At 28.5% G+C, this 27,689-nt stretch overlaps 1 protein-coding gene across 1 annotated transcript; it reads left to right on the plus strand.

The window, feature by feature from the left end:
- The first annotated feature begins 1,495 nt into the window (after nt 1-1,495).
- On the plus strand, nt 1,496-27,682 carry LOC136986533 (uncharacterized). The gene is made up of 10 exons (XM_067284082.1): nt 1,496-1,586; nt 8,200-8,308; nt 11,038-11,111; nt 11,935-12,007; nt 16,986-17,061; nt 17,150-17,209; nt 21,925-21,996; nt 22,061-22,172; nt 25,567-25,654; nt 27,564-27,682. Exons 2-10 carry the CDS (start codon nt 8,224-8,226, stop codon nt 27,632-27,634), a joined length of 711 nt encoding a protein of 236 aa, XP_067140183.1. The 5' UTR covers nt 1,496-1,586; nt 8,200-8,223; the 3' UTR covers nt 27,635-27,682.
- The last annotated feature ends 7 nt before the right edge of the window (nt 27,683-27,689 follow it).

Below are 27,689 nucleotides of genomic sequence, written 5' to 3' on the forward strand. Positions count from 1 at the left end.
TGAAGCTTAATAACTCCTTTGTCTTTTATCGACAAGTTCAGAAAGTTTGCAGGAAGATTTGTGTAATATATAATCTAATCATCAGATCATACATTAGTAAGAAACTAATAAGTCATACCAGAACAAACAAATAAAAAAAAAAAACAGTTTCACATTGCAAGAATGAATAAGCCGTACAGGTAACTAATGCGCATTTCTAGTTTTATTCTAACATACAACATAAAATCTAATTTAAATGATATATAACAGAAAAGTACCTCGGGATCTATATGACCCCAAACGTATAAAAACTATAAAATATCCTAAACCAATAAGGCGTATAAGCCACATTCCATTAGTATGTAATATTAGGCAAAACTTTAAACACAAGTCCACCTAAACAATTAATTTTATTAGAATTATTGGTTCAATCGTGTTCATACTTTAAATACAATATTAAAATACAGTAGTACTTCAAACGACTCTAGCTTTGAACGTTATAGAGTTTGAACAATGATTCTACGAAGTCCCTCTGGAAAGTTCGCGAACTTTTTAAATTACTTACAGTACCAACCGATAATTGAATCTGAATGCAGCTCGCATAGCTCTAACGGCGAGTGTAAACACGTGTTGATTGTATTTTGCTATTTTTTTTTCAGTCAGTACAACTAAGTGAAGAATCTTCTGCAACGAGTTGGGCGATTGAATAAGGAATAGGTATCGATACTCTAATTCGTCTGCCCGTGATATGTTTTTAAGATCTTTCAGAAGCAAATTTTATTTTTAAACTTAACTCTTTCTGTTTGCAGTCGTTAAGAAGGCTATTTTAACGAGCAACCTGAGTTTGGTTATGTTCACAATGGAAACGGCATTGTGTTGAGAAATGGGGCAATCTGGATGGCCGAGTTAGTTAAGGCGTATCCTATCACTTTGTGAAAACGGAGAGAAATCCGGACGGGTAGAAAAACCTTAGGAATCTTTCGGGGTGGTTTTTCCCGGATATAATCGGGCACTTGCCCGGCTAATTATGAGCCTGGCAGAACATATGATAGGATTTTAAAAAGGCTCTTTTTGTGCTCACAGAGCGAAAAGAATCAAGGGGGGAAGGAAGGGACGGGTCTCAGCATATCCCGTGTAGCGGTAGGCTGAGACATTATTGCGCGTTCATTTAATAGATTTGTTTGAAAGAATTTCGTTAATTGGTGTGATAAATTCCTTTAAATCAACAAAATAAAAGTCTTTCTAGAAATACATAATGGTCTAAAAGGAAAGATATATAATTTGGAAAAAATAAAATGGCGATGGCGACGAATTTTTAACATTATATTCCAAATAATTGACTTTAAGATTTTATAATTAAAAAATAAATTTCTAAAATCAACGTAAATGTTAGTTTGATAAAAATTAATTTAATTCTCATATAATTAAAGTGATAATTTGGTAAGTTTTTGGCGGATAATTTAATCAGTTTTTAAAGAAGTCGGCAGAATTTTCGTGCGCCAAATGTTAAATCAGTTTAATGTTTTGAAAGTTCAATTTTGATGCTCGTTTTAAATCTCTGCAGAAACAACTCGAGAAGAATAACGTTTATTTGACTACGTTTTCAGGTACGGAAAAGTACATTTAAAAATTTACATTTATTAGTAAATGTTATAGTAAAATGTTAATTCGTATGTAGTTGAAAATAAACGAATAAACGTTAATGCCTTGATTGTGTCTCCATTTGCTTGACAACTGAATTAAAAGACATTTCAATCAAATTTGTATGCATTTTTAGCATAGAAAAAAGGTTTTTTCACACTTGTAAATGAAGCTGTTGCATGTCATTTTTTTTTTTTTTGTTATTTCTTATGTAAAATATTTAAAAATGGAATAATGAGAATATTCAAGAATATTTATAAGATCAAATGCATGTTTTTTTTTTTTTTTTTTTTTTTGAAAATTAAAGCGTTCATTTGATTATTGCCTTTTCTTTCACAATTTAAACAGTATATGTTGTACTGTACATGTGCTAATTCTTCCTATCGATTATTTGATATACCTTGGTATGATTGACTACATGCTTTCGTTTCTGTGAAAATTGGCTTATTCAAAATCTCAGCATCAATCCGGTGAGATGCTGCCGGAAGTGATACAACTGTTGGTGTTCTCTAGAGAACGCAAAGGTTAATGTTATTTAGGTAGCCAAGAATTTCGGGAGAGAAAAACAAGAAAAATTGTGAGTGACGTGGACTTCCAAGTTACGTTAAATTAATTTGTGAACTTATTTAATGAGAATGGCTTAATGAAAAATGAATATTTCAAAAAGAGAAATAGGGATAAAGATTTTATAATCTCTGTAGGAGTTTTAAATAATTAAATCAATCCTAAGATTGCACTTTAACAACTAAAACAAATTATGTGATGTCTTATGTAAATATACTAGTATATTAAAATATTCTATTAATGTACTAACTGAATTTTACTTTATTTGGGGTTTATTCATCAACAAATAAATTAAATTAGAAATTGTCAATGCAAAATAGAGCTCTTACAAGCTTTGTGGTGGCTGCTGTCTTCTTTGCTTGTGTATTGAGAACTGAAAAAGACGCTCGCAGTTTGCTGGAAGCTCACTGGCAGTCATCTGAGTTTTTGAACAGAGGTGCTGGCTACACATTGAGATTTTGAATACACTCGATGTTACTTGTGTCACATCCTGTTCTGTTTACTTGGGTTTCATTTCTGTGTGTGATATTGCATGTCATCAAACTATATAATTTGATCACCTGCCTTCAAAAAGAATTGGTACTGAAACATGATGAATTATGTCATTTGTTGCCTTTAGGTTTGTAAACACTGGTACTTATGCTAATCTGATGACATCTCAGAATAGCAAGAGCAGCGCCGGATAGAGGGGTGGGCAAGCCGGGCGACTGCCCGGGGTGCCAAATTTTGAGGGGCGTCGATATAAAAATAAAATATTTATTTTTACATTCATTATTTTTTTAGATTTTATAAATTAAAATTGATCACTTTTTCATGAGACATCGATTTTTTTTAGCAAGCAATAAATTGTTTTTTCTTTAATAATACCATATAAAGGTCACAATGCTAATTATTTTATTATTGTCAACAGATATAAATAATAATACAATTATTTAAAGAAAACTATTTGTATAGTCAGAATTCATAATAACTCAAAAAAAAAAAAAGATTAATAGACAAAAACAAAAATTTACTAATTAGAATAATGAAACCTAAGAATTTTTATGGCTTTTATCACACAACATTGATGCAGACAAATGCTTTTTAATCTCTAAAAAGTTTATTTTTATTTATTTTGAAAAGATAATTTGTAATCAGTATCACGTATCACAACAATCTACTCAAAAAATAGACGAGATCAAATTTATAAATTACAAATATCAACAAAATTATGAATAGTCAAAGTGATACTGGCACCTGTCATACGCCTTATTAAAACATATGTAAGATCAATGATGACAAATGAAAGATTAAATAGCTTGGCAATTTTGTCAATAGAAAATGAAGTTGCAAAAAATATAAATATGACCGAAAACATACAAAAGTTTGCAGATTTAAAAGCTAGAAAAAAATATTTTTAAATTATTTTTATGAAACATATTTACTTTATTTGTCATACATTTCATTTCTTTTTTAAGATTATAATCATTGTTTTTGTACTGCTTTGTATATAATGGTGCTATAGCATCACTTCCGGTACGTATTGCAAAAAGTCATATCATAACTAGAGCTGCAAAAACTAAACAGAGAACCAACACTTTTATAAAATATTATAACCAACTAAAATTGTTAATTATGGTTTAAAATTACGGTAAAATGCGATATAAATCCAGAAATAATATTAAATATTTTAATAAATTCATAAATAAAAATTGTTTTTGGAACTATATACATTTAATGTTGGTATAGTACGAAAATTCAGAAATGGTTTTTATTGCAGGGATCATTGCGTGGAAGTTAAATATGCCGACAATGGTTTGAAGTAGCCAATATTGTCCCTCATAAATTGCAAGATATTCCATATACCTGAATCCTGTCAGGGTTGAATTAAGCATTTATTGTCATTCTTCGACTATGTACATATTGTTATTTACAACCATGTCATTTGTAGTCATTTTATTGATCTTCAATTGGTAAAGCTAAAAGTAATAAAAAGCAATAAACACCATTTCTGAGTTTTCGAAGTATAACAGTGGTAATCAGCATCTGCTGTCGCTGTCAATATTATGTCATTTAAAAATCATAATTCGTTGAAATAATTTATGTATGATGAAAATAATACAAAAATATCAAAAATTGGAAGTATTATATTTTAATAATATCTAATATAATAGCAAAATAGATGTGGGTAAGTTTTATGCATTTTTTTATAGTTTCAAATAATGCAATATTTTAAATAATAACAATTGCAAATGGCATTTACGCATGTATACCTGTATTCTAATATTGTAGAATATGTCGTAATAATTATTGTTAATATAACGAAATTATTACGATATCTAGTAAAGTTTATTTTATTGTGGATGTTGTTTCGATTCGTGGCGTATCCAATTGTACCAACTTAATTAGTATGATAAAATTTCCGTAGTGTGATTTTCAAAAAAATTAATTTAATTAACTATGTTATTGAATTTTTGACAAATAGCATTACAAAAAATTTTGTATGTCACACGTTTGCAACAGGAATAGCATAACTTACTTTTCAAAGTTCTCGCTCCTTCGTCGCTCGAACTTCAAATGCGCTCGTTATGCTATTCCATATGTCGCATCACTTGTAAGTAAATAACTATTGTATTATTTTTTAAATAAATAAATTTTTTACACAGTTCTTTATTGTGTAATTTTGATTTTTTGCCTTTTTTACTTTTTTTTTTTTTAAATTTGCAGTAAATTTGTATATTCTTGTATGAAAGGGCGCCAAATTTTGTTTTGCCCGGGGCGCTCAAAACCCTAGAACCGGCCCTGAGCAAGAGTCTAGTGTAAATCATCTGTCAATTTTATTTGAATAATAACTGCCCTCAAACAGTAATTGAAACGCTTCCTTAAAGTTTAAAATAATAACTGTTTTTGAATAGTAACCTTGTAAAAAATACATACAGTTTAAAATAGTAGTTGTAGCTATTACTTGAATAAGACTAGTGTTAAAAAATTAAATGAACAATGGAAAATATAAATCTCCTTTGTTTTTTTAATTCATTGATTGACTTTTACTGATTTTTAAAATAATTGACTTTTAACTTTTTAAATTTCAATGCTAATTTTCTAAACCATTACACAAAAATTTTTTACATTTTAGAATTAAGTTAGTGTGTGTAAATTAAACACATGTTAATATTGGTTTGTTTAATGGATAAAGTAAATTTGTGAAATGACTAATTATTATATAGTAAAAGTACAAGGGTAATCCTAAAAGTAAGGTCTACTTTTTTAAAAATACAAAGAAATGTTTATTTTCAATAATGTTCATATCATTTTAAAGCTTAAACATTCATCTACTTTTCTACATAATTGCCATTTTAGTTGATGCATTTTTGTATGCCCATGTCACACCAGCTCGCCACCATGTAGCGGGACCCATCTTGCGCACACCTTTCGCTATTGCAACTTTTCCGTTAAAATTCTATGATTAATGCATCGGGAAACTCCAAGAACCAAAATGCAGAGATCATCCAGAGTGATTTGCCAATCTTCACACATGGTTTGCTAAACCTTTGTGATTGTCTCGTCGGAAATTGGCAGTCTCTCACTTCTTTCTTTGTCACGAATTTCTGCAAACTCCCTCACCACTTGAGGACATTTTTGACATTTATGCATGACTTGCCATACACTTCTGTCAATTGGCAATGAATTTCAATTGGTTTAACTTGACATGGCAGCAAGTTGGTATGACATGGGCATACAAAAATGCATCGACCAAAATGGCGATTATGTAGAAAAATAGATGAATGTTCAAGCTTTAAAATGATATGAACATTATTGAAAATAAACATTTCTTTGTATTTTTTTAAAAAATGGAAGACCTTACTTTTGGGATTACCCTCGTACTTTGAATATTTATCGAAGAAATGTATCTAACAAGATAGAAAATATCAATATAGACATATCACATAGATATAGCATGCTTAATACTTTAATGAATGAAATTATATATTTATAGAAGTGATTTTAAGGAAATTGGAATAATTTTTAATGATGAGTAGGCCTATCAGGTCTGAGATGTGAGAAAATCACACTCTTTGATTTACAGGTGATGGTTGATAAGACATAAGCTGGAATACAAAGTGGCATAGCTATAATTTGAGTTGCTTGGGATGGTCTGTCAATTGCTGCCCTTCCTTTGGGAAATTCATAATACAGATCAAACATATTTAGACACAATTTGAAAATTAACTTTAAGAAAAAATAATTTTATTTCTTATATTTATAAATAATTTTACTTTTCTTTCTAATAAAAAAGTGTGTAAAATTTTTTAATGCCAAAAATGCCATCCTGAAAAAAGTGCCACCTGGGACGGACCATTCTCTCTTTTTACCCCTAGCCATGCTGCTGGGAACACAACAGACCAATCTTTATAAGAACTGTCTTTGATCGAACGATATACATTACACAGTAATTGACATAAATATATGAATACCAGTGATGGAGATTAGGTAATTGTTATTAAGTGATCTCCAACAGGATCATATATAACAAATAAATTACCAAGATATTTGTTAACATCCATAACAGTCAAGGCTCAATATCACAAGTATTTTTCTTCCACCCTAGAACTAATCTTAAGAATAAGGTATTTCTTATTGATTTACAGAGCAAACTTTCCCAGACAAGTTAAAAAATCCCAAGATGTAGAATTGCATTTGCTAGGAACAAAGAAACTAGTACTTACAGAAAAGAAATAGTGAAAAGAAGGTTGGGGTTGGCCACACTAATTCCCGTCAGAGGTGATGAGACTATGGGCCTAAAGAAAAAATAATATACCATAAGATACTATGCCAGTTGATTTTTGGTTTCAATTTCTTCCCAAGTTTTGGGGCAGCCTGAAACTTTCTAGTCCAGTTAAATTGTGAAATAGTCTTTCTTGCTTTCCTTCATGGTATTCTATGCTTTGATAGAATTATTCAAATGAAATATCACAGCTATAGTTTCTTTTCAAAGAACCAAAATTCTTTTGACTAAAGTATGCTTTTAGCTTAAATACACATTAAAGTAAATACCTATCAGATCATGGCTAAATGAAAAATGCTTATTACATCAGGATAACTCAATTATTCAAATGTAGCTTTTATTAATATGGGAATGCATTTCAGGTACAGAGATCCCTCATCAGCCTATTTAAAGATAAGACATGTGGCAGTAAACAGAATAAATAGCTAAAACATTGTAACAAAACACAGTTTACAGACTGATATTATAAATAACACAGTGCACTGTGTATACAATTACATAAATATATGCTGTAACAGTATAAACATAAATTGTTTAATCTTTAAATGGGTTGATGAGGGGTCTGTGTACCTGAAATGCATTCCCATATTAATAAAAGTTATATTTGAGTAATTGAGTCATCCTGATGTGATAAGCCCTTTTCATTTAGCCATGATCTGATAGGCTATTCGTTTTAACAGAATTCTTTTGTTTCTACATAGGACCTTGAAAAAAGCATCTCCAACCAGAAATCTCCCTAAAACTCCTAAACTTTTACATCTAAACAGGATTATCCATAGTTTCCAATGCAGTGATGACAGCCACCTGTCAGATCACTCATGTTTTGCTTTGCCAGCCAATAAGAAGAAAGGGTACAGAAGCACAAGAGCACAAAGATAGATGAAGTAAGAAACTAAAAAGATAAAGGACAAAGAAGAGAAGTTTGAACCAAGGCAAATCTAAAACCAATATGGCTAAAAAGCCATAAAAAATCTCATTGAAAATTATTCTGATTTCCCTTAAAATTTTTTTACAACTTATTTTGTTAACTAATAATAGGAGAACGGCATTTGCAAATTAATACTACACATTCTTAATCGTCATTTTTAGGAATATATACTAAAACAATGTAAGGTAATACAGTAATTTATTTATTAAACATTATTATTTAGTTTTATACTGATAATGATCAATATCTAGTATATTTAGTTGTCTAGCAAATTTTAACATTTTTATTTAAATAATCAAGAATTATAATAAATTTAAAATAGTTATAAGGAATTAAAGACTATAAAATGGAAGAAGAAAAAATTCCAACTAGAAGGAGATCAAGTTTTATTAGAGGAAGACTTAGTATTAAATCAGAATTGTCAACTTCTGGTATGTATGTCTCTTTTTAATTTAATAAATGCTATATTATGCTAGACATGTCGCGTTCTATTAAATAATAATGAACTATGTCTATTAAATATAACTTTTTGTTGCATCTTCAATATTGATTTGCATTATGTACACTTAAAATTTGTTATTTGAGGAATTCAAGAATAATTGCAAATTGTAAAATAACATATGCTATACAAATATCAACATCTAAAACTCAATAGTTTGCTGGATTATATTGTAATATACTGTAAGTAACCAAGTATGGTTATATCTAAATTAATAGTTCTGGAAGTGAGGTTCAGACCAAGGTCTGGGTAGCATAACTGGCAACATGATCACACAGTAAGTTGGAGTTTCAGGTTCAAGTCCCTCTTTGGGCTGATTCTTTTCTATTAGAACCTTCTAAATATTAAAATATTAATTAAATTATTATTATTATTATTATTATCAGTAGTAGTAGTAATAGTAATATAGTCTGATATAATCCAGCAATTGTTTGGCTTCAACATATGCTTTATTTTTTAACTAAATATTATTATTTAAGAAAAAATATGCTTGTATCAAAGTAATGTTTATTAACAGATTTTATTACATGTGCTATATCTACACAGTTTTTGTCCAGATGTTATTCCTGCTGGAACATTGGTGTACCACTAAGGTTCAGGCCATTTCTATGTGAGCAAAAACATTTATGTGGCATATCCATTAAAATACAATATTTTGTTTTCTCTTCATTTAGCATTTTTTATGTGAAAAATTGTTTTTGCCAAATGACTATTCTTATTTTTAATCTTTTATGTTGATTTTAAGATTGGTTTTAATAAAATACCCCATCAAGACTATTGCTATGAGAAAGCAGAGAATTGAGAAGAGTAAAGATTTCAAGAAATTAAAGAAGAGTGTCTAATATTTCTACAAATTAAGTAGCCTGTACTGTTCCTTGGAACATAATTGATGCACAGTAATACATTTTGAATAAGACTTGCTAGATCATTACTTCCAAGTGGATAATAAAACATCATGTGGTCATTATGGAAAGTTTTAAAAAAATTTGTCGTAGAAGCAATATGATGTGGCTATATTTTAAATTTAATAAAGTAAATTTAAAATGATGCCATTAGCCAAAATATTTATCATAAAACTGCAGCCTAAGATAAATCACGTCATTGACATCACTGAGCTGAAATTGATAAATTTTTTTTTGTAGCTAATAGCTAATAAGGTTAATAGCTAATAGCTAATTAGGTTTGAATATATTTTAAAACTAAAAGTTCCTGGAGGATTAATTCAAATAATTTGGAAGCCGGTTCTCGTTCGTTCTTTTGTTCAATTAACCTGAAGCAGACCTCGAGTGAGGCCGAAAACATTTGTTTTTGGACAGTAAAGGAAGTACCGGATACAAAGGTTAGAGAAGAGTTTAGGGATTAATAGCTAATATTTCTGCAGATTAAATAACCTATACTTTCTGTTGGAACATAAAAAGAATATAAACAAAATTTCACTTGGATTATGTAAAAATAGTAGGAGTTACAGTGAGTTCATACAAACATACACACACAATGGTTTTTATATTAATTAATTTTACAATGATGTCTTATTAATAAAAGTTTATTAAATGCTATAAATACACAAGTAAAATAATTCTACACAATAAATAATAACCAAAGATTAAATACTAGTGTAAGTGGCTTTTAAAAAAATTCAGAAATAAAAAATGTTTGGCTCATATGATACTAAAATTAGTATAAAAATATACACAAATCTTTAATATTCAGCAATAAATTAATAATAAAAAAAAATTAGTTTTTAATTAAAGTTATCTTTTGGTGAATATGATTAATCAAGATAGTTGTAAATATTTAATTTAATAAACATTTATTTATTAATGTTCAAATCCTTTTTTTTTGAATAAGAAGAATGTGGATTTAATTGGATGAATGTTCTAACCCAGTGTTTCTTAAACTATGGGTTGTGTTAAAATTTTAATGAGAAGCAAAATGATACTACCTTCCACAGAAATACTTGTATTACTGAAATATATTTTAAAAACTAGGAACAATAGATGCGTCTGTTATATATTGACAATTTTTTAATAACTGTTTTCTTATAAATAATTATTTTCATTTAGTAATGTTACATTTCACATAGATGTTATTATCATTAATGCATAATTTTATTTCATTATATACAGTGACTCCAGTTTACCAGATTTACAAAAAAAATTATATTATAAACATTTGGGTTGCGGAACCACTACAAATATATTGGGTCACGTGAGCAAAACATTTGAGAAATGCTGTTCTATCGATCTATATTTTTGAGATTTTTTTTTTTATTTCAAATATTTTTAGTACATATGTTTACCAAAGAGAGACACCACTGCTGAGTAAGGAAAAACATAATTAATTTTAGGTTTTTGTTGATTTCTTGATTTAATACACAATTTTTAAATATATAGATTATTATGAGAAAATACATAATCTTTAATAACACCAATAGACATTTTTTGGTGTTCTAGTTAAATTTTAATTTCTTTGATTTAATTTTTCTTATAATTTAATAGAATCAAAACAAATACATACAGAAATATTCATTTCCATTACAATATACTGCAAAAAATTTTAAATATTTGAGAAGTATAATCATTAATTTATAATCAAATTGATATTATTGAATATAGATTAATAATGTTACATAAATATTACACAATTTTTTTTTTATTTTAGATATTTGTTTAAATGTTCCATTGACATTATCTGCTGAAGAAAGATTTCTCAAATTGTTACAGCTTTGTTATATGGTAAACATTTTTTAATAAAATTATTTCTTTATTAAATTAAGTGTTTGTTTGTGTGAATTTAAATATATTGTTATATTATGTGAGGTTAAATTTTCATTTTAGAGAGGTTTTATTAAACAGAAAATATTCAGATGGAGAGAATTATTGTTAAAACTGACTGTTTTTTCTGTATAAGTAATATTTTCTTTATAAATTCATCAATCTCAAAAACAGCAAAAATGTATTTGCTTTTCTTTAAGTATATGACAATGCTTAATCAAAATTTGTAATACATTATAATTTTTAACAAGATAATTGAATTTGATATGATTATTAGAGAAATAAGTAACAAAATCTCTTAGATCATATAATAAAAATATTTAAGTAATTCTGAAATTGTAATATTAAATTTTATTTCAGGAAATTTTAAATCAATTATTGTACAGAGCTGCTTAGATTAATGGAGTTATATGTAAAAAAAAAAAAAAAAAAAAAGGAAATCAAAAAGGACTATAAACAAATATATATATTTAAAAATATTTTTATATTATATTTGGTACATATATTATTAATAAAATGTATAATACATATTAATTTTACAATTTTGTAATGTTTGAATAAATAATCTATGATTTTTTTCATGTTTTTGACTGGAACATTTAACAGAAAAACAAAACAAAAATTACAATTGATTTAAGTTAAGCAGAGTTTAGGTTATCAAGAATGCACTGTATATTCAGAAAGAATTTTTGTATTGTTATTTTAGTAGTTACATGTTTTGTAATATCTAAAAGTTAGTATAATTCTTAGTATAGTTCTTAAAATAATTAATTTTTTTTTATAGAAAGCTGCTGAAGAGGTTAGTAAAGATTTATATCCTGATGATGGAAAAGAATCACAAAGATTTTTAATGGATGGTAAGTTCTTGCATTTTAATGAAAAAACTGTTACTATGAAGTTATAATTTTTTTTTTGAAAGCAATGCTTAAAACAAAATTATTAGTTTCAGAATATTAAAAAAAATATTTTGAAGCTTAAATTTCACAAAAATTTATTGATAGAATTTTAAAAAATTATTAAAAAGTCTTTATTTTTTTTTTTCTTGAAATATACAGTCGACTCCGCATAAGTCGACACCCAAGGGGAAGTGGAAATGTGTCGAGTTATCCGATGTGACGACTAAAGTGAAGTTGGAAGAAAAACCACAAAACTACAATTAATAGAATACAGCAGTGCATTATACAGTAGTATAGGCTTACAATACATTGTGTCCTCCATTTATAATTACTCTGTAGATGAAAAACTGAAAAATTCATTTAGTGTTGTTCGTTTTGAGCACTTAACTGTCTCGACTTTCTTTTTCAACGATCACAAACACCTTGAAAACATCATCTTCGCAATTGTCAATTGTTGGCAAGTAACGTCTAAGGATTCTTTAATGCCTCTGGCATGAGAAAATGCAAAATTGGATTCTGGTGTGACGTTGATGTAGATTGTATATTTTCTTTTTGTTTACCTGTTATTATTTTATACATAAAAATACATAAAATGTTACGGCATTTTTATTAATATGTATATATATATATTAATAATAATAATATATTATTATATTATTAAATATATTAATTATATATTAATAAATAAATCGACTTTCCCTCCTGAAAAAAAAATGAGTTCTCACCACACGTGTGGAGTGAATTCATTTTTTCAGGAGGGGGTGATGACTTATCGGAGTGTGGGACAGCAAAAGTATGTTGACTTATCCAGTGGTGTCGAGTAAGCCGGAGTTTTTTAACATTAATGTCTATGTAAGTCGGCCGGGACCACAGAAAACTGACTACTTAACCGATGGTGTCAAGTTATCCGGGTGTCAACTTATGCGGACTTGACTGTATTTTCTTATAAAACTAATATATATCAGTTTTATTTAAAAACAGAATTAATCTTGAAAAAAACTATATCTTTCTGTAATTATTTTTTTTTTATGAATAGATTAATTTGTATTAAAATCTACTAGACTTAATAAAATCATGCTTGAATAAAACTACATTAAGCCAAAGGGAATATTAATATTCTGAAGCAAAGATATATAAGAAATTTAACTTGAATTAAGAAATAATGATAATTATAAATTATCATAATACTAGGAAGGGCATTGCGTGACCTCATTGTATCATTATAGAATTGAGGTAGAGCTGGAAAGAAAGAAGCAAGCCCTTCATTTGTATAGAAGAGGCGATTCTTGTACCTGTTGGTCTTGTGGTCAACAATCCTTGCACTTGCTGGGTACCGAGAGATGATCCAAGAACAAAGCAATTGCTATCGATTGCTTTGTTCTTATGTTTTGTTCATTTTTTGTGCCTGTTTTCTGTTGGGTGCATGCAATGCTGTTTTTATTTTTGACCCCTAGGCTTAAATTTCATTTGGCATGCTCTGTTGCATCAGAGAACATGGACATTGTCATGTAAATACCTCTGTAGAAAGTCATAGACTCCTATTTTTTACATTGTAATGGACCCTCACTACATTTTTGGATTTTCCATTTCAATTAATGGAAAATGGCAAGGTTTTATCAAAAATTTTGAGAAAAACTCAATTCTACAAGCCCATACAAGATGTTCTAGCAATCTTGACTTGCTTTGTTGTGCATGCTCGTGCTATGACATTATATCTCAAGAAGTCATGGACCCCCTTTTTATTACATTTTTGAATTGCTCATTGCAAATTAATAGAAAATGGCAAAGTTTAATCAAAATCAATTGAACAGATTTTGAGAACAAACAATTCTGTAAGCCATGTAGAAGTGGTTTGCTTATTTCTCACCTCAATTAATAAATTGTTTAATTACTAATTTTTGATTTATAATCTATAAGTTAAAGATTATCAGTTACAAAAATTATGTAAGGTATAGAAGAAATTTTTTCATTCAATTTCTTCTGAAATATAAGTATTTATATTTTAAAAAAAGGAAAAAACATAAATTTCTATATATTTTTAATCATTGACTTTTAATCATTTTCAATCAATAAGAATAATATCTGTTCTTGAAAAGACAGTGCATACACATATTATTATTTTTCTTTATTACACTACCTATAATTTTATATTAAATGTATTAATTTTGAATAAAACAACTTTACTTTTATTAAAATTTTTCTTTTTTCTCTCTTTGATGGCTGTTGAAAAGTGCAAGTATATTATTTGATAGCTTAATTATTGCATTTATGATTAGCAATAAATAAGAGATGATGATGATAATAAATTAGTACCAAAACAACCACTGATACACAGCAAAGTGGAACACCAACAGAAAAAGAACTCAAATTATTGATCTTCTCTTTGGTCCAGTGTTGTCACACAATGCTGATGAAGGCTGGATCAAGGAGAACAAAGACTTGCACAACATACCAACTATATCCTGTGCTGAAATAAATGTACACAACATCCACTACACTGTTAACAGAACACACAACTGGAAGACACCTAGTGTAGACAACATTCACAATTTCTGGTACAAAAAGTTTACATCACTGTGCCAGGAATTAGCTAAACACCTAACACACATCATCATCAATCCATAAGACATGCCAAAATTTCTTACTTAGGACAACCTACAAGAAACCTAAAAAAAACAATACCACAGACCTCACACAATACAGACCAATTACATGTCTTCCAACACTACAAATTATTGACATCCTGTATCACAGACAAAATATGCAAACATGTTGAAGAACACAACATTCTTACAGAATAACAAAAAGGTTGCTGTAGAAATCACAGGGGATGCAAAAATTACTCACTAATAGATTCAGTCATTCTACATCAAGCACACAAACAACACAGAAACATACATATGGCATATATAGACTACAGAAAAGTATTCAACAGTGTTCCACACAGTTGGCTGCTACATATTCTACATATGTATAAAATACATCTATCACTCATTGCATTCTTCCAAATCACTATGCAGCACTGGAGAAGAACACTACATCTCAGGATTCAAAACACTTTGATACAAGCAAACCAAATATTCATTACACAAGGAATTTTTTAAGGCAATTCCTTCAGTCCTCTGTGGTTCTGCTTAGCCCTGAACCCATTATTCAACATGTTAAACAACACACAATATGGTTACAATATCAGACACGAAAAAACAACACAGTTTACATTGTCAGATCTCATGTACATGGATGACATAAAACTTTATGCATCCACACACAAAAACAACTTCATCAGCTCCTACAAATCACACATTCATACACCAAGGACATACAAATGGAGTTTGGCCTAGACAAATGCAAAACACTTCACATAGAAAAAGGAGTCCTAAAGAAAGAAGATTTTGCACTTGGAAATAGAGATGTTATGGAATCCATGGAAGAGGGCGAGTTTTACAAGTATTTAGGATTTCAATAGGCCAAACTAACAGAACATACACAAATAAAGCAAAGATTAATTAAAGAATACCAAAGTAGGTTAAACACTATTCTCAGAACAGAGTTAAATGCAAAACACATAGTTAAAGCAATAAACACACTCCCAGTACTCACATATTCTTTTGGAGTTATACATTGGACTCATACAGATCTTGAGCAACTCCAAATGAAAACAAGAACAACACTTACTAAGCATAAGCAACATCCTAAATCTGCTATAGAAAGATTAACCCTTCCACATATAAATGGTGGATTTGCCCTGATTGACATACACTATAAACAAATACAGACACGGCAAGAGTTTTTCTACGAAAAACAAGAAACATCACAGTTACTAAAGCAGTAACTCTAGCAGACTCAAATAACACACCATTAAATTTACATACACAACATATAAAAAGCATAGATACCATTAAGCAATTGTGGGTTCAAAAGGCACTCCATGGCAGGCATCCTTACAACCTGGCCAGAATTTTGTTGACAAAATGCGTCAAACAGCTGGTTAGCTTGGGGATGCCTCTTTGGGGAGATGGAAGGATTCATGATTGCCATACAGGATCAGGTCATAAGTACTCTACAGAAAACACATACTCAAAGATACAACATCACAAATGACACATGCAGAAAATGTCACATCATGCCAAAAACTATACAACACATCACCTCTGGTTGCAAGCTCTTGGCACAGACAGATTATTTACACAGACATAATCAAGTAGCAAATATAATACACCAAGAGCTTGCAAAGAAACACAAATTATTAGACATCCACGAACCATACTACAAATACATTCCACAGACAGTATTGGAAAACAACATGCACAAAATGTACTACGACAGAGCCATAATCACAGATAAAACAATTTACCACAACAGACCAGACATCACACTCATTGACAAACAATAAAATCAAATACATTATAGACATATCCATTCCAAACACTCACAATATACAAAATGCATGCACTGAAAAAATTAGCAAGTACACAGAACTCGCCCAGGAAATAAGGCATCTGTGGAGGATGGATAGGGTGCTTATTGTACCTGTTGTTCTCTCCTCTACAGGTATCATACCACACACACTACACAAAAGCCTGGGCACATTACAATTGAATAGAAACACATACTTCACACTACAGAAGGCCACTATATTGAATACATGTCATATTGTGAAAAAATTCCTGAATACAGACACACACACTGATACACTTCTTTAATTTCTGTTTTGGTTACTATGCCTTGACTTTGGTCCAGCATAGTACACAGCCACCGGTGTTAATCGAGTATATCTCACTTAACCCAACATAATAATAATATTTTTATAAAAGATTTATGTTTATTTTGAATGAATATTAAAAACTCATTTTTGTTGTACGGATGAAATATAGTTTTGTATAAATTTACAAATTGTACACACACATTTTGATTTCATGTTTAAAAACTTAAAATTTAGCCAATGAAGGATTTGCAAAAACTGAACAACTTTTAAAAGAAAGAAAGTTATGTCAACTTACCAGTGATAATGATAAGTAATTACATTTTATTTTGTTAAATTTTGTTAGTTACTAAAATAATTTGATTTAATAATGATAATAATAATAATTTTAATAATTCTAGTGATATGCTCAAAACAATACAAAACAAGGATGTTGAAGTTTATGAGGAATATATGAAAAGGTAAATAATTTTAAATATTTATAAAGTGGTTTTTTTATTAATATTTTTATATTTATTTATAAAGACATAAAGACAAGTAAAACTACATGGCAACAAAGGTTCTTTTCTAAAAGATAAATCTTAATATAGAACCATAAAATTAACTATAAGAAAAACTCCATCAACAAGTTGCTTAACTTTCCTGGCAGCATTTAAAACTGTGCATGTGGCACCATCACTTATGATATTTTATTTTAAAAATGTTTATATTTTTAATTATTATAAAATGGCAAAAAGCTTAATTTTGAGGATAAGGATGGGTTTTATAAAAAAATTGTAGATGCTAATAATGTGTAAAATTGTTATTAAGTCTGACCCTACTGGAGAGAGACACGACAATCTCTCAACCCTCAACCTTTAGTTACCAAAATTTAATAGCATCACTCTCCCTAATACACAAACCATCTGCAAAATTTCAGAAATTTTCAACAAAACTCATAGGAGTTAAGCTTCAAAGAGGAAGAACAAAATTGTGCCACCCACACATGCATGCATGCATACACACATTAACATTCATTCATAAAGAAAAAACCCTTGAATTTTTTTTGCATTTTTCAGTGTTTCAAGGTCCTGAGTCCAAAAGTGTAAAAATGTTAGAATTATTTTTTTTGACTGATTGCCATACTTTCCCTCTGTTATATATAAGTCGGGGAAAATAAAAAAAAAACAGAAAAGAATTTCTTGGAATATAAATTTTTTTAAATTGTGTAAAATTAATATTTAGAAAATAATTATTTGTTAATATGAAATTTTTGAATCTGCTTCTATTCAAATATTTTCCAATTCAAAAATAAGGAACTCAGTGGATAGAGGATTTCCAATGTGTTATCAGAATGATCTAAAAAAAATTAATATAGAATACCTGGATGCATATAGAATAAAATAATGTATGAACAAAATATTTTAAGTACCATTTATATACTTTTACAAAAGTTTATACAGTAATACCTTGGTTTTCATTGACTTCGGTTATTGTCAGTTTCAGTTTTCATCAATTTTTTTTGTGAAAAATCAGTCTGTTTTTGTCGATTACCTCGGATTTCGTCTGTGCTTGGCGTGTTCAAGTGACCTCGCTGCTAATTTTGCGAAAACAAAGGGTGACCCACGCATTTTCAGGCACAGTGTGGTATTATTTCTTGTTGTGTGAACATTATCCCATGACTGGTCCACCATTGGCCAACAGTTCCGTTCCCTGAACACTGGGAGTTCGATTGTGGGTTTGCGCTTCACCAGGGTGGGCTGGCCACGTGAAGTTTCCCGGGTTTTCTCTACATCTGTAATGCCTGAATAGAGGCCAGTTACCCTAAAACAGATTTCCTGGAAGACATTATTCCCCTCGATAAATGCATATAACTACTATTAGATGACAATTACGTCACACTTTACCATGGGGCGATATAGGCTAGAAGCTCATGTCCAACTAACTTCTACAAGACAAGCTTCTCATTACCCCACATGTCTAGCCGAACAATTCCATTGCTTTCACTTAATGCTAATTATCTTATCTTTAATCTTAATGCTTTTATCTTTATGCTAATTAGTCTTTTATGTTAATTTCTTATTGCTTTTAGTATTTAACACTATATTAATTCTCTATAAAATGTGTTTTTGGTATGTATTTTGGAGTGTCTAGAACAAATGAATTGTATTTACATTGATTCACATGGAAATAATTGCCTCAGTTTTCGTCGGTTTCGGATTTTGCCAATTGTTTTCGGAAGGATTATTGATAAAAACTGAGGTATCACTGTAATTGATAATATGCATTATTTTATTTTACCTTAATATTGATTTTTATTAAAATTTTTTGTTGTATAGATTAAATAATTGTAAATATATAAATCTCAGTTTCTTTAAAAACATTTGTTATAAATTATAAAAATATGTGATGACTGCTGGGAACCAATGTGAAAAATTAGAATTGATGGCTGAAGCAGTTAGTGGCAGAGTCCTCTGTATTTAATGAACAGCAATTTCAATAGAGTGATAGGTTTATAGGAGACATGGGTAACTTACAGTTCCAAGTTATCCTTCATTAATTTTTCTATTTCCTGCATACTATTAAAATCTTTAAATGTATTTACATTATAAGTATTTTGCAATAAGTTTGTGTGTCTAGTGAACAAAAGTCATAAGGCTAAAAGCATTAAATTTGAAGACTAGTTTTAAGCTTAGCATTTAAATTTTTTTATAAAATAATAGAGTTGGCAATGTGGGCAGGTCATCCATTATAATTTACAAGTATAAGTAATTAAGTTGCAACATCCAAGATATCCCCTAATATTGAGAAACTAGTTGAAAGTTGCAAAATTAAGTGAATAAAACAATATTTTTTCTTTAATTTTTTGTCTATTATTTTAAATGAATGACAATCCAATAAATAAACTATTTAATTGAGGAAACCAATGGTTTTATTTGAAAAGTAATGTTTTCAGATCCATTTGGTTCATCAGCTTTTCCAACAGAACTTACAACAAATGAGAACACAAAGTATAATAATTTATTTTAGAATAATTTACATTTTTTATATAGAAGAAAAACTTTAAAAAATTAAAAATAGAACATAAAATGAACAATTGGGATTAAAATGCATTTAAAATAAAGTTTTAAGAATAAAACTCAAAATTAATAGTTTTGATTAGAACAATTTAAATATGAAATTCTAGAATATAAGTTATAAAATTTATATGATTTCAAAATGGAAAAGAGATAAGAACTGTAATTGAATTTAATATGAATGTTATATTAAATATTTGTAACATATGCTCTTAAGCAAATTTGGCTAGGATCTTTATGCAGAAAGTGAAGAAATCTGAACTATCTAAAAATCATCATTATATACAGTTCTTGGCTCTAATATAATTACTCTAGCATGCTTAAAGAAAATCAAAATGTATAATTATTCTAATAATCTAAGCTGAGAGCAGTCTTGTTTCTCTAATTAAAATGACAGTATTCCACATAATCTGTACTGTCCCAATGGGATAGCAAAGAGGATAATGACAGGGTCCTTTTATCAGGTAAAATGTAATTAATGTTATTTGATCCTTTTTGATAAGGATATATATATATACACATAGATTCAATATTTTTAATGTTTCAGCTTCATCTTACATCAAAGCATTTGTTATAAAAAAGCTGCTCATGTATGATCTGTAATAAAAGAAAAATATTGAACATTGAAGATCCAAGTTGACACACTTATAGTTAGCATGTAATGGAATCTAATTAATTTAAGCAGAACATTTAAGGACTAAAATTTTTAGATTATATATTCAAAAAAATACACAAACTTGAATAATGATTTTGATCTATATATATATTTTCTATACCTTGAAATAAATCTTCAGTATTTTTAATCAATAATAATTAACGCTTAAAAAAATGTATTATTTGTCTCTCATGTGTGCAGTCCTTTAATTAAGTAATGTTGATGAAGATTATAATTGAATGAATTTTTAACAAATTTAGTAGTACTTTATTATTAAAAAAGATGATAATCTATAGAGAGAATTCATATGGATTACTATTTTATATACAAAACATAAAAAGAGAATTTCTTTTCAAAAAATATTTATTTAGTGGGAAAATTTAAAACATACAAATAGTGAACATTGCTATCTTTTTCCCAGATCTCAGGTTTTTTCCAAATTTCAAATGAATACAATAGAACTTTGATTTAATAGACTAATTCAGGCAAGGGAGTAACTGTTAAAGCAAAAAGTCTGTTATATAATAAAGTAGGTTGTTTTTGAATGTATGTGTTAAAAAATTGACAAATTAGATTGTTTCTTTTTTACTTAAGTAGATATGTCTGTGCAATTAAAATTAAATATGTATGAGGAGTTTAAATTTTACAGAAAAGTTTTCTATATGTATTATTGTTTATTTACTCACTGCAGCTCTGAGAGTATGATAAACAAGTATACAATCTAAATAGAAATGCAGACACTCCTCGATTTACAATGTTTTGACATAAGATATTTTGCACATGCAATGGCCAGTGCAACTGAAGCAGAAACTCACGAAAGCAGTTAGAATTTGAATACAAGCCACTCTAATGATTTTTCTTGAGATTTTTTAATATATATCACTTTATATCTTCTTATGTTATACCCATTATGTCTGCAAAATCTTTTCTGTGTCTCCTCCTCCTGGTGAGACGAGGAGGAAGGCTTATTACTCTCAATAAGAAACTTCACATAATATCTAAGCAAGGCAGTTATGGCAATTGCTCAAGATTTTGGGCTATTGCAATGAGTGATAGTCAAAACTCATGTAACATACTGTATAACCTTGCATACAGCCTATGTTTTTATTTTTATTTTTGACTTACGATGTGTTTTTCAGAACATTAACCCTATCATAAGTCAAGGAGAGATTGCAAACAAACTTTTTTTTTTTTTTTTTATTTTGGAAAATACACTTTAATTTTGTTTAACTAAACAAATAAATAACTTTCTTAGATATGAAAAAAAATCTGTTAATTACATATAGAAAATATTTTAAAATTAACGGTGTTAATTTTTATGTCATATGAACTGGACATTTTGTCTTAAGTAGGTTTTACTATATTTTGTACTATAGTGAAATTTAAGTAAACTTGTTTAATATAAATGTAAATTTGTAGACTATTGCATATAAGAAAATACAATGATGTTTTTAATAAATTTCAGATTATCAGAAGAATCAGATGCATGGGAAAAAATAATAACAGAAGCAAAAGAAAAACTTTGTAACATGCAAAAGTAAATATTTTTCCATCATTTTATTTGTAAAGTGTTGATTGATTTTACAATATTTTGATTTTAGCTCTGCTGATGAACAACAACAAATAATTATAAAACCTGATGAGAGTTCAAAATCTGAATATGATTCCATGATTAATGATATTAGTCATATAAAAGAAGAACTTAATTTAGAGGTCTGTATACTTCATATAATTCACAGATCTGTGATTTCCATACTAATAATTTTATTTAAATATATTATACAGAAGAAAAAGATTTAACAATTTTAAATAATAATCAATTTTATGAATTGAGAAATTTGACAATCTTATTTTAAGAAAATTTGTCAATTTTGTTTTTAAATGAAAAATAATATTCAAATTTGAATAATACTTAGAGATATATCTGTTTTTTTTAAGTATTAGTCAAATTAAATCTATTTGGATACAAAGTTCATAAAATAAATTGTTAGTTATAGTTTGATTATGCTTTATTTGTTTAGATATAATCAATCTATCCTTATTTCACTCCTATCTAAGGATGTATGTTTATATACAGTCATGTTTATTATATCTATGCTTAAAAGCTTTCTTTTTAACTAAAATAACTATTATTTTTTATAGAATATATTATCTTTGGATACTTTAATGTGATTTGGGTATTTTCCTGGACAAGCAAATCCTGGGTATCAAATGTCATTTGGACGAGTACAGTGCATTATAAAGCATAACTTTTTACACCACATGGACGTGAAATCTTCATCTGGATAACAAATACACCGAATATTGCTGCTACCAGCTCATAAGCCTGACATAGACTTTTGCTCATGTCTTAACCTAGTAGAGCACTGTAGCAAATGTGTGTCTTTATGTGATTTGCATGATTAGTTATCTTTGATTAGCTTCTGCACATGCTCTGCTGCAATGTTTTGTCAGTTTTGTCAGGCAGTACAGGAGGAGCTCAAAAAAACCAGAATTCTGGTCTGGATGGTGGGTTTCTTCTAGTACAAGCTTACCACGCTAGGCAAGTGTTCAATGTACTCATCTGCATTAATTTACCAAATGGCATTGAGAGAGATTATGTTTTGCAAGAGAACTTTTTTGAGACTTAATGCATTTTTCTGTCTGTTTCTTTGTTTGAGAGGGATTGTGCATTCAGAATTTGTTCATTTGGTCAAATAATTAACCAGAGCTTTTATCTGGAAGTTTTTAGAAGGTTGAAGATTTGCAGAAGAAACAGGCGATTGGATTTTCTACCATGACAATGCGCCTGCCCATAAGTGTTCAGCAGCCTTTGGCTGAAAATAGTACAATTTTCATGCTTTACCTTTCCTATTCATCCTATCTCAACTTTGTTTCCCCAGATGAAAAAATTCTCAAAGGGAAAAGATTTTCTAACACAGAAGAGGTGAAACAAAAAATGGCAGAAGCACTAAAAGGTTTCTGCCATTTTTAATTGCAGAAGCTTTAAATTGATAAATTCAAAACATTTTGAACAGTAGAAAGAATGTCTGATAAGTGCATTGTGTCAAACAGAAAGTACTTTGAAGGAAACTAAAGTTTGAACCCAAAAATAAATATATGATTTTTCTATAAATAAATTCCAGTTTTATTTGGGGCCTTCTTGTACATTAGGAAAGTGGCATGGCAATTTTCCTATGCACTTTATCCATTGCACTAGACTTGATTTTTCAAATGGGAGAGGAGATAATTCTTGCTGTGGGGGAATCACCCAGACAGCAAGAATTATCTCCACCAATTTGAAAACTCAAGTCTAGTGCAATGGGTAAAGTGCATAGGAAAATTTCCATGATGACTCTTATCCAAATACACTGTTAAATATTTCTTACTGTTGTAAAAGCTATAGACCACCTAAGTATACTTTTTTCATGCTTATGCAGTGCACCAATATATTTTTCCATTCTGCATAATTCAACAGTTTAGGGAATGATGTAGAACATTTTAGCCTGTCCTTCGCTGCTCTTGTTTACCCCACAGGAGTTCAATAGGATTGATAGGCTGCCAGTCTATCTGTTGAATCTTGTTTTGTTCATACTAAGTGGAATGTGGATGTGATGACATTATTGCTATCTTAGAAGTATCAATTCTCACTTCATATAATAATTGCAATGTACAGAGAATTTTATGGTCACAGATGCCAATCAAATAGGCATCTGTGTTAAGGCTATCAGAGATGACTCTACCAAACCAATGAGTCTACACCAAACTAGCTAGAAGAGTCTGATATGATTGAATAGTTGATCACAGTCATACTTGAACACAGATGCAGTAATCAGACATTTGTGAGTAGTTGTCATACTCAAATACATCCATTTGAATGGAAGCTTAGAAAATGGAATTTGTCACACCCACAGGATGTGGGTGTGGCAAATTCCATGGAATGCAGTTTTTGAGCATATATCTCAAAAATTGGGCAATTGTAAATATACCACTCACCAAACCATCACCAGTTCATGTCATGAAAAAAGAAAAATTCTTACAAACATTTTCGTCTATGTGAAATAGACATCTTCAGGTCTTAACGATATTGAGCAAACAGCTAGTAAAATAACAATTATTTTACTAGCTGTTTGTAAGAATTTTTCTTTTTTCATGACATGAACTGGTGATGGTTTAGTAAGTGGTGTGTGTGTATATATATATATATAATGTAATAAATGTATATAATGAGCCTATAAATGTTAAAAATAATCTGGAATTCCAATTTTCAATTTTTACTAGAAGAGGAGCATTAAAATTGAAAATGCTATTTGAAATTTTGTAAAGATACTAAATTGGAAATTTAGCAATTGATAATTATTAAAAATCAAAGCATTCAAAGAAAATCCTAATTATCAGTCTTCAAAAGGTTTTGAAGAAGTACACAGTTTGTTGACAGTCATAGAATGTTCTTATGCTGTCACTAAAAGCTTTTATGGTTATGTAATATATTATTTAATTTATTTCAATTATGAGTGATAAAAATACTTTTGAAAATTGTGTATTTGTGCATTGTATCTGTGTATTTATTCTTAAGCACAAACTTCAGTTTGGGAAAGAGGAAGTACTGTCCTCTGAAAATCACTCACATTAACTGTTTTACACTCAATATTCTACACTGCCTATATGCATAGAATAAGCATAGAGTACTGTGGGTGGTGAAACAGGTAATATTTTTTTCCTTTGTTAAATTATTTCTCAATTTAAGTTGTAATTTACTATTTGTCTATAATTATAACAGTTCACAACAGACAGTGTGTCTTGAATACTAATAACTCAACAACAGATAATTTACATTGATGTATCTTAATTGTTAATTAGTTGTATGAAAATTGATACTGAATAATTTTATTGTTGATTAACAGATTATGCTTGGAAATGTAATTAAAAATCAATTCTATAACTTTTCAAATATATTTTATTTTAAATTACTATATCTTAATAAATTACTGTATTTTTAGTTTAATTAATTCATTCATTTTGCTGTTAATTTTAATTTGATTAGAAATGAATTTAAAATATTCTGTGAATAAAATTATGTATTAAAACAAAAAATAATAAAATTTGAAAGAATAATTTAAATTTTCAGTTACATTCCTTGCCGAAAGTGAATTTATTATTAGACAATGTAACAAAGAAGGCTGAAGATAGTGTTATTCATCAAAATTATATCTTGGGTATGCTAAAATAATAATAATAAATATATTATAATTTATTTTTATGTTATTTTAGTGAAATCTTAGATATTATACATCATTAAGAAAAAAATATATTATACTATACTGTAAGTTATACTAAGTAGTATAAATCTTAATTTTAAAAATATTGAAGATAAAATCATATATTAGGAAGTACTGTACATTACTAAATTGGTTATGAGTACATAGATCTTCATTTAAAATTCTGAATTTATCTTCTTTTCCATCTTTTGTTTTGTTGAAAATTATTGTTTTTCTTTCATGTATTTTATCTTTAATATTTTCATGCTATATATATATATATATATGTGAGTGTGTGTGTGTATATGTACGTACAGGGTGATTCAAAAGTCACAGAAATTTTAAAAAATTAATAACTCACAAACTATTTACAGTAAGATGATATGGTTTTACAGAAATGCTTAGAAAGAAGGGGGATTTTTATGTGTAATAAAAATTTTAGTACGAAAATAGTTACATTTCTTGCCATAGATGGTGCTTAATAAGATTACATAATTTGTGTAGTTGTTACTAGAGCTTACACTAAGAACATTTTTATTTTTTTATTCTTATTTTAACAAATTTACAAATGCTACAACACCATCTATGGTGAGAAATGTACCTATTTTGTACTAAAATTTTTATTACACCTAAAAAAATCTCACTTCTTTCAAGCATTTCTGTGAAAACTGCATCATCTTACTGTAAATAGTTTGTGAGTTATTAATTTTTTAAAATTTCTGTGACTTTTGAATCACTTTTGTGTGTGTGTGTGTGTGTAAAATGAATAGTAATAAATATTTTTATTATTTAATTAATTACTTTTATTAATTTTATACTCAGTATTATTTTTATTTTAAAAATTACATGAGTTTTGCTACAGTTTAATATATTTTGTTTAGTTTTATTAAAAATTTATTTATACAGTAAGACCTTGTTCAGCACTTTCTTGATTAACACTGATTCAATATAACATGGTCTGCTCAAAGCCTAAAAAAAAAGCTCAAAATTTACACTGATTCAAATTATTACAGCATTTTATGATTCATATATAATACAGTTATTCTCGATCAGCCAAAGGTGGCAATCAACAAAAGGTGGCAATTTGCCATAGCGCTGTACTTCCCCTAAATCTATGTTTATTTGGTGTGTTTGTTTTCATATATCATGTTCATTAACAGTGAAACAGTGTTCTTGCTATCAATAAGATTTGGAGTGCTGCATAAAATGTTATTAATTTGTCTGAATGATTTAGATTTTGAAAGGAATGCAAAAGCAAGACAAAGTGTTTTGGATGCAATCTCATGCCCAATATTTGCTTGACAACTTAAAATTAAAGTAAAATTAGTTTATTTTTGGTCGCATGTTCCCCTTTCCCTATTTACTGTGTGTTAAAATGACCTCATTTAACACTGTTTCATTTAGCACTTTGTTGTCTAGGAATGCATTCTAAGTGCAAAATGAGGTCTTACTGTAATTCAGTTTAATGTTGTAATAGGAATATTTTAAATTAAAATTTTTAATATATGAATTTATAAATTTAGTATTGTGTAGAATACAGTAAAACTTTGCTTTGAGACCACTCCTAAAAAATTCCCCTGTAAAGCTGCATAAGTTTTGATATAAATCAAACTCTATATTTGTGGCCACCTCACTTAGGATACTCAGCTTTTAGGATACTCCTGTCTTAGGTACCTAAGACAGGAGTATCCTAAAGTGACATTTATCCTTGTTTATATCCTTATAAAATAATATGTATTTAATACATGAATTTAAAAATATTTTGATTGTAGTGTTACATATTTAATTTTTGAGATAGTAATGTGAGTAAATTTTTATACATATTTGAACAATTTTGAAAATAATTTCTATTCTTTTGTTTTTATAGAATCTATGATGTTTGAAGAAATTAAGGATAGTCCTCATAGGCTTATGAAAAATGCAGTTGAAACAAAATAAATTTGTAAAATTTTGATTTGTATCAAATTAAACATATTGAAAAATTTTTATTCAT

Source organism: Centruroides vittatus, unplaced genomic scaffold (genome assembly GCF_030686945.1).
Source record: "Centruroides vittatus isolate TY-2023 unplaced genomic scaffold, ASM3068694v2 scaffold_1152, whole genome shotgun sequence".
NCBI classification, from domain to species: domain Eukaryota; kingdom Metazoa; phylum Arthropoda; class Arachnida; order Scorpiones; family Buthidae; genus Centruroides; species Centruroides vittatus.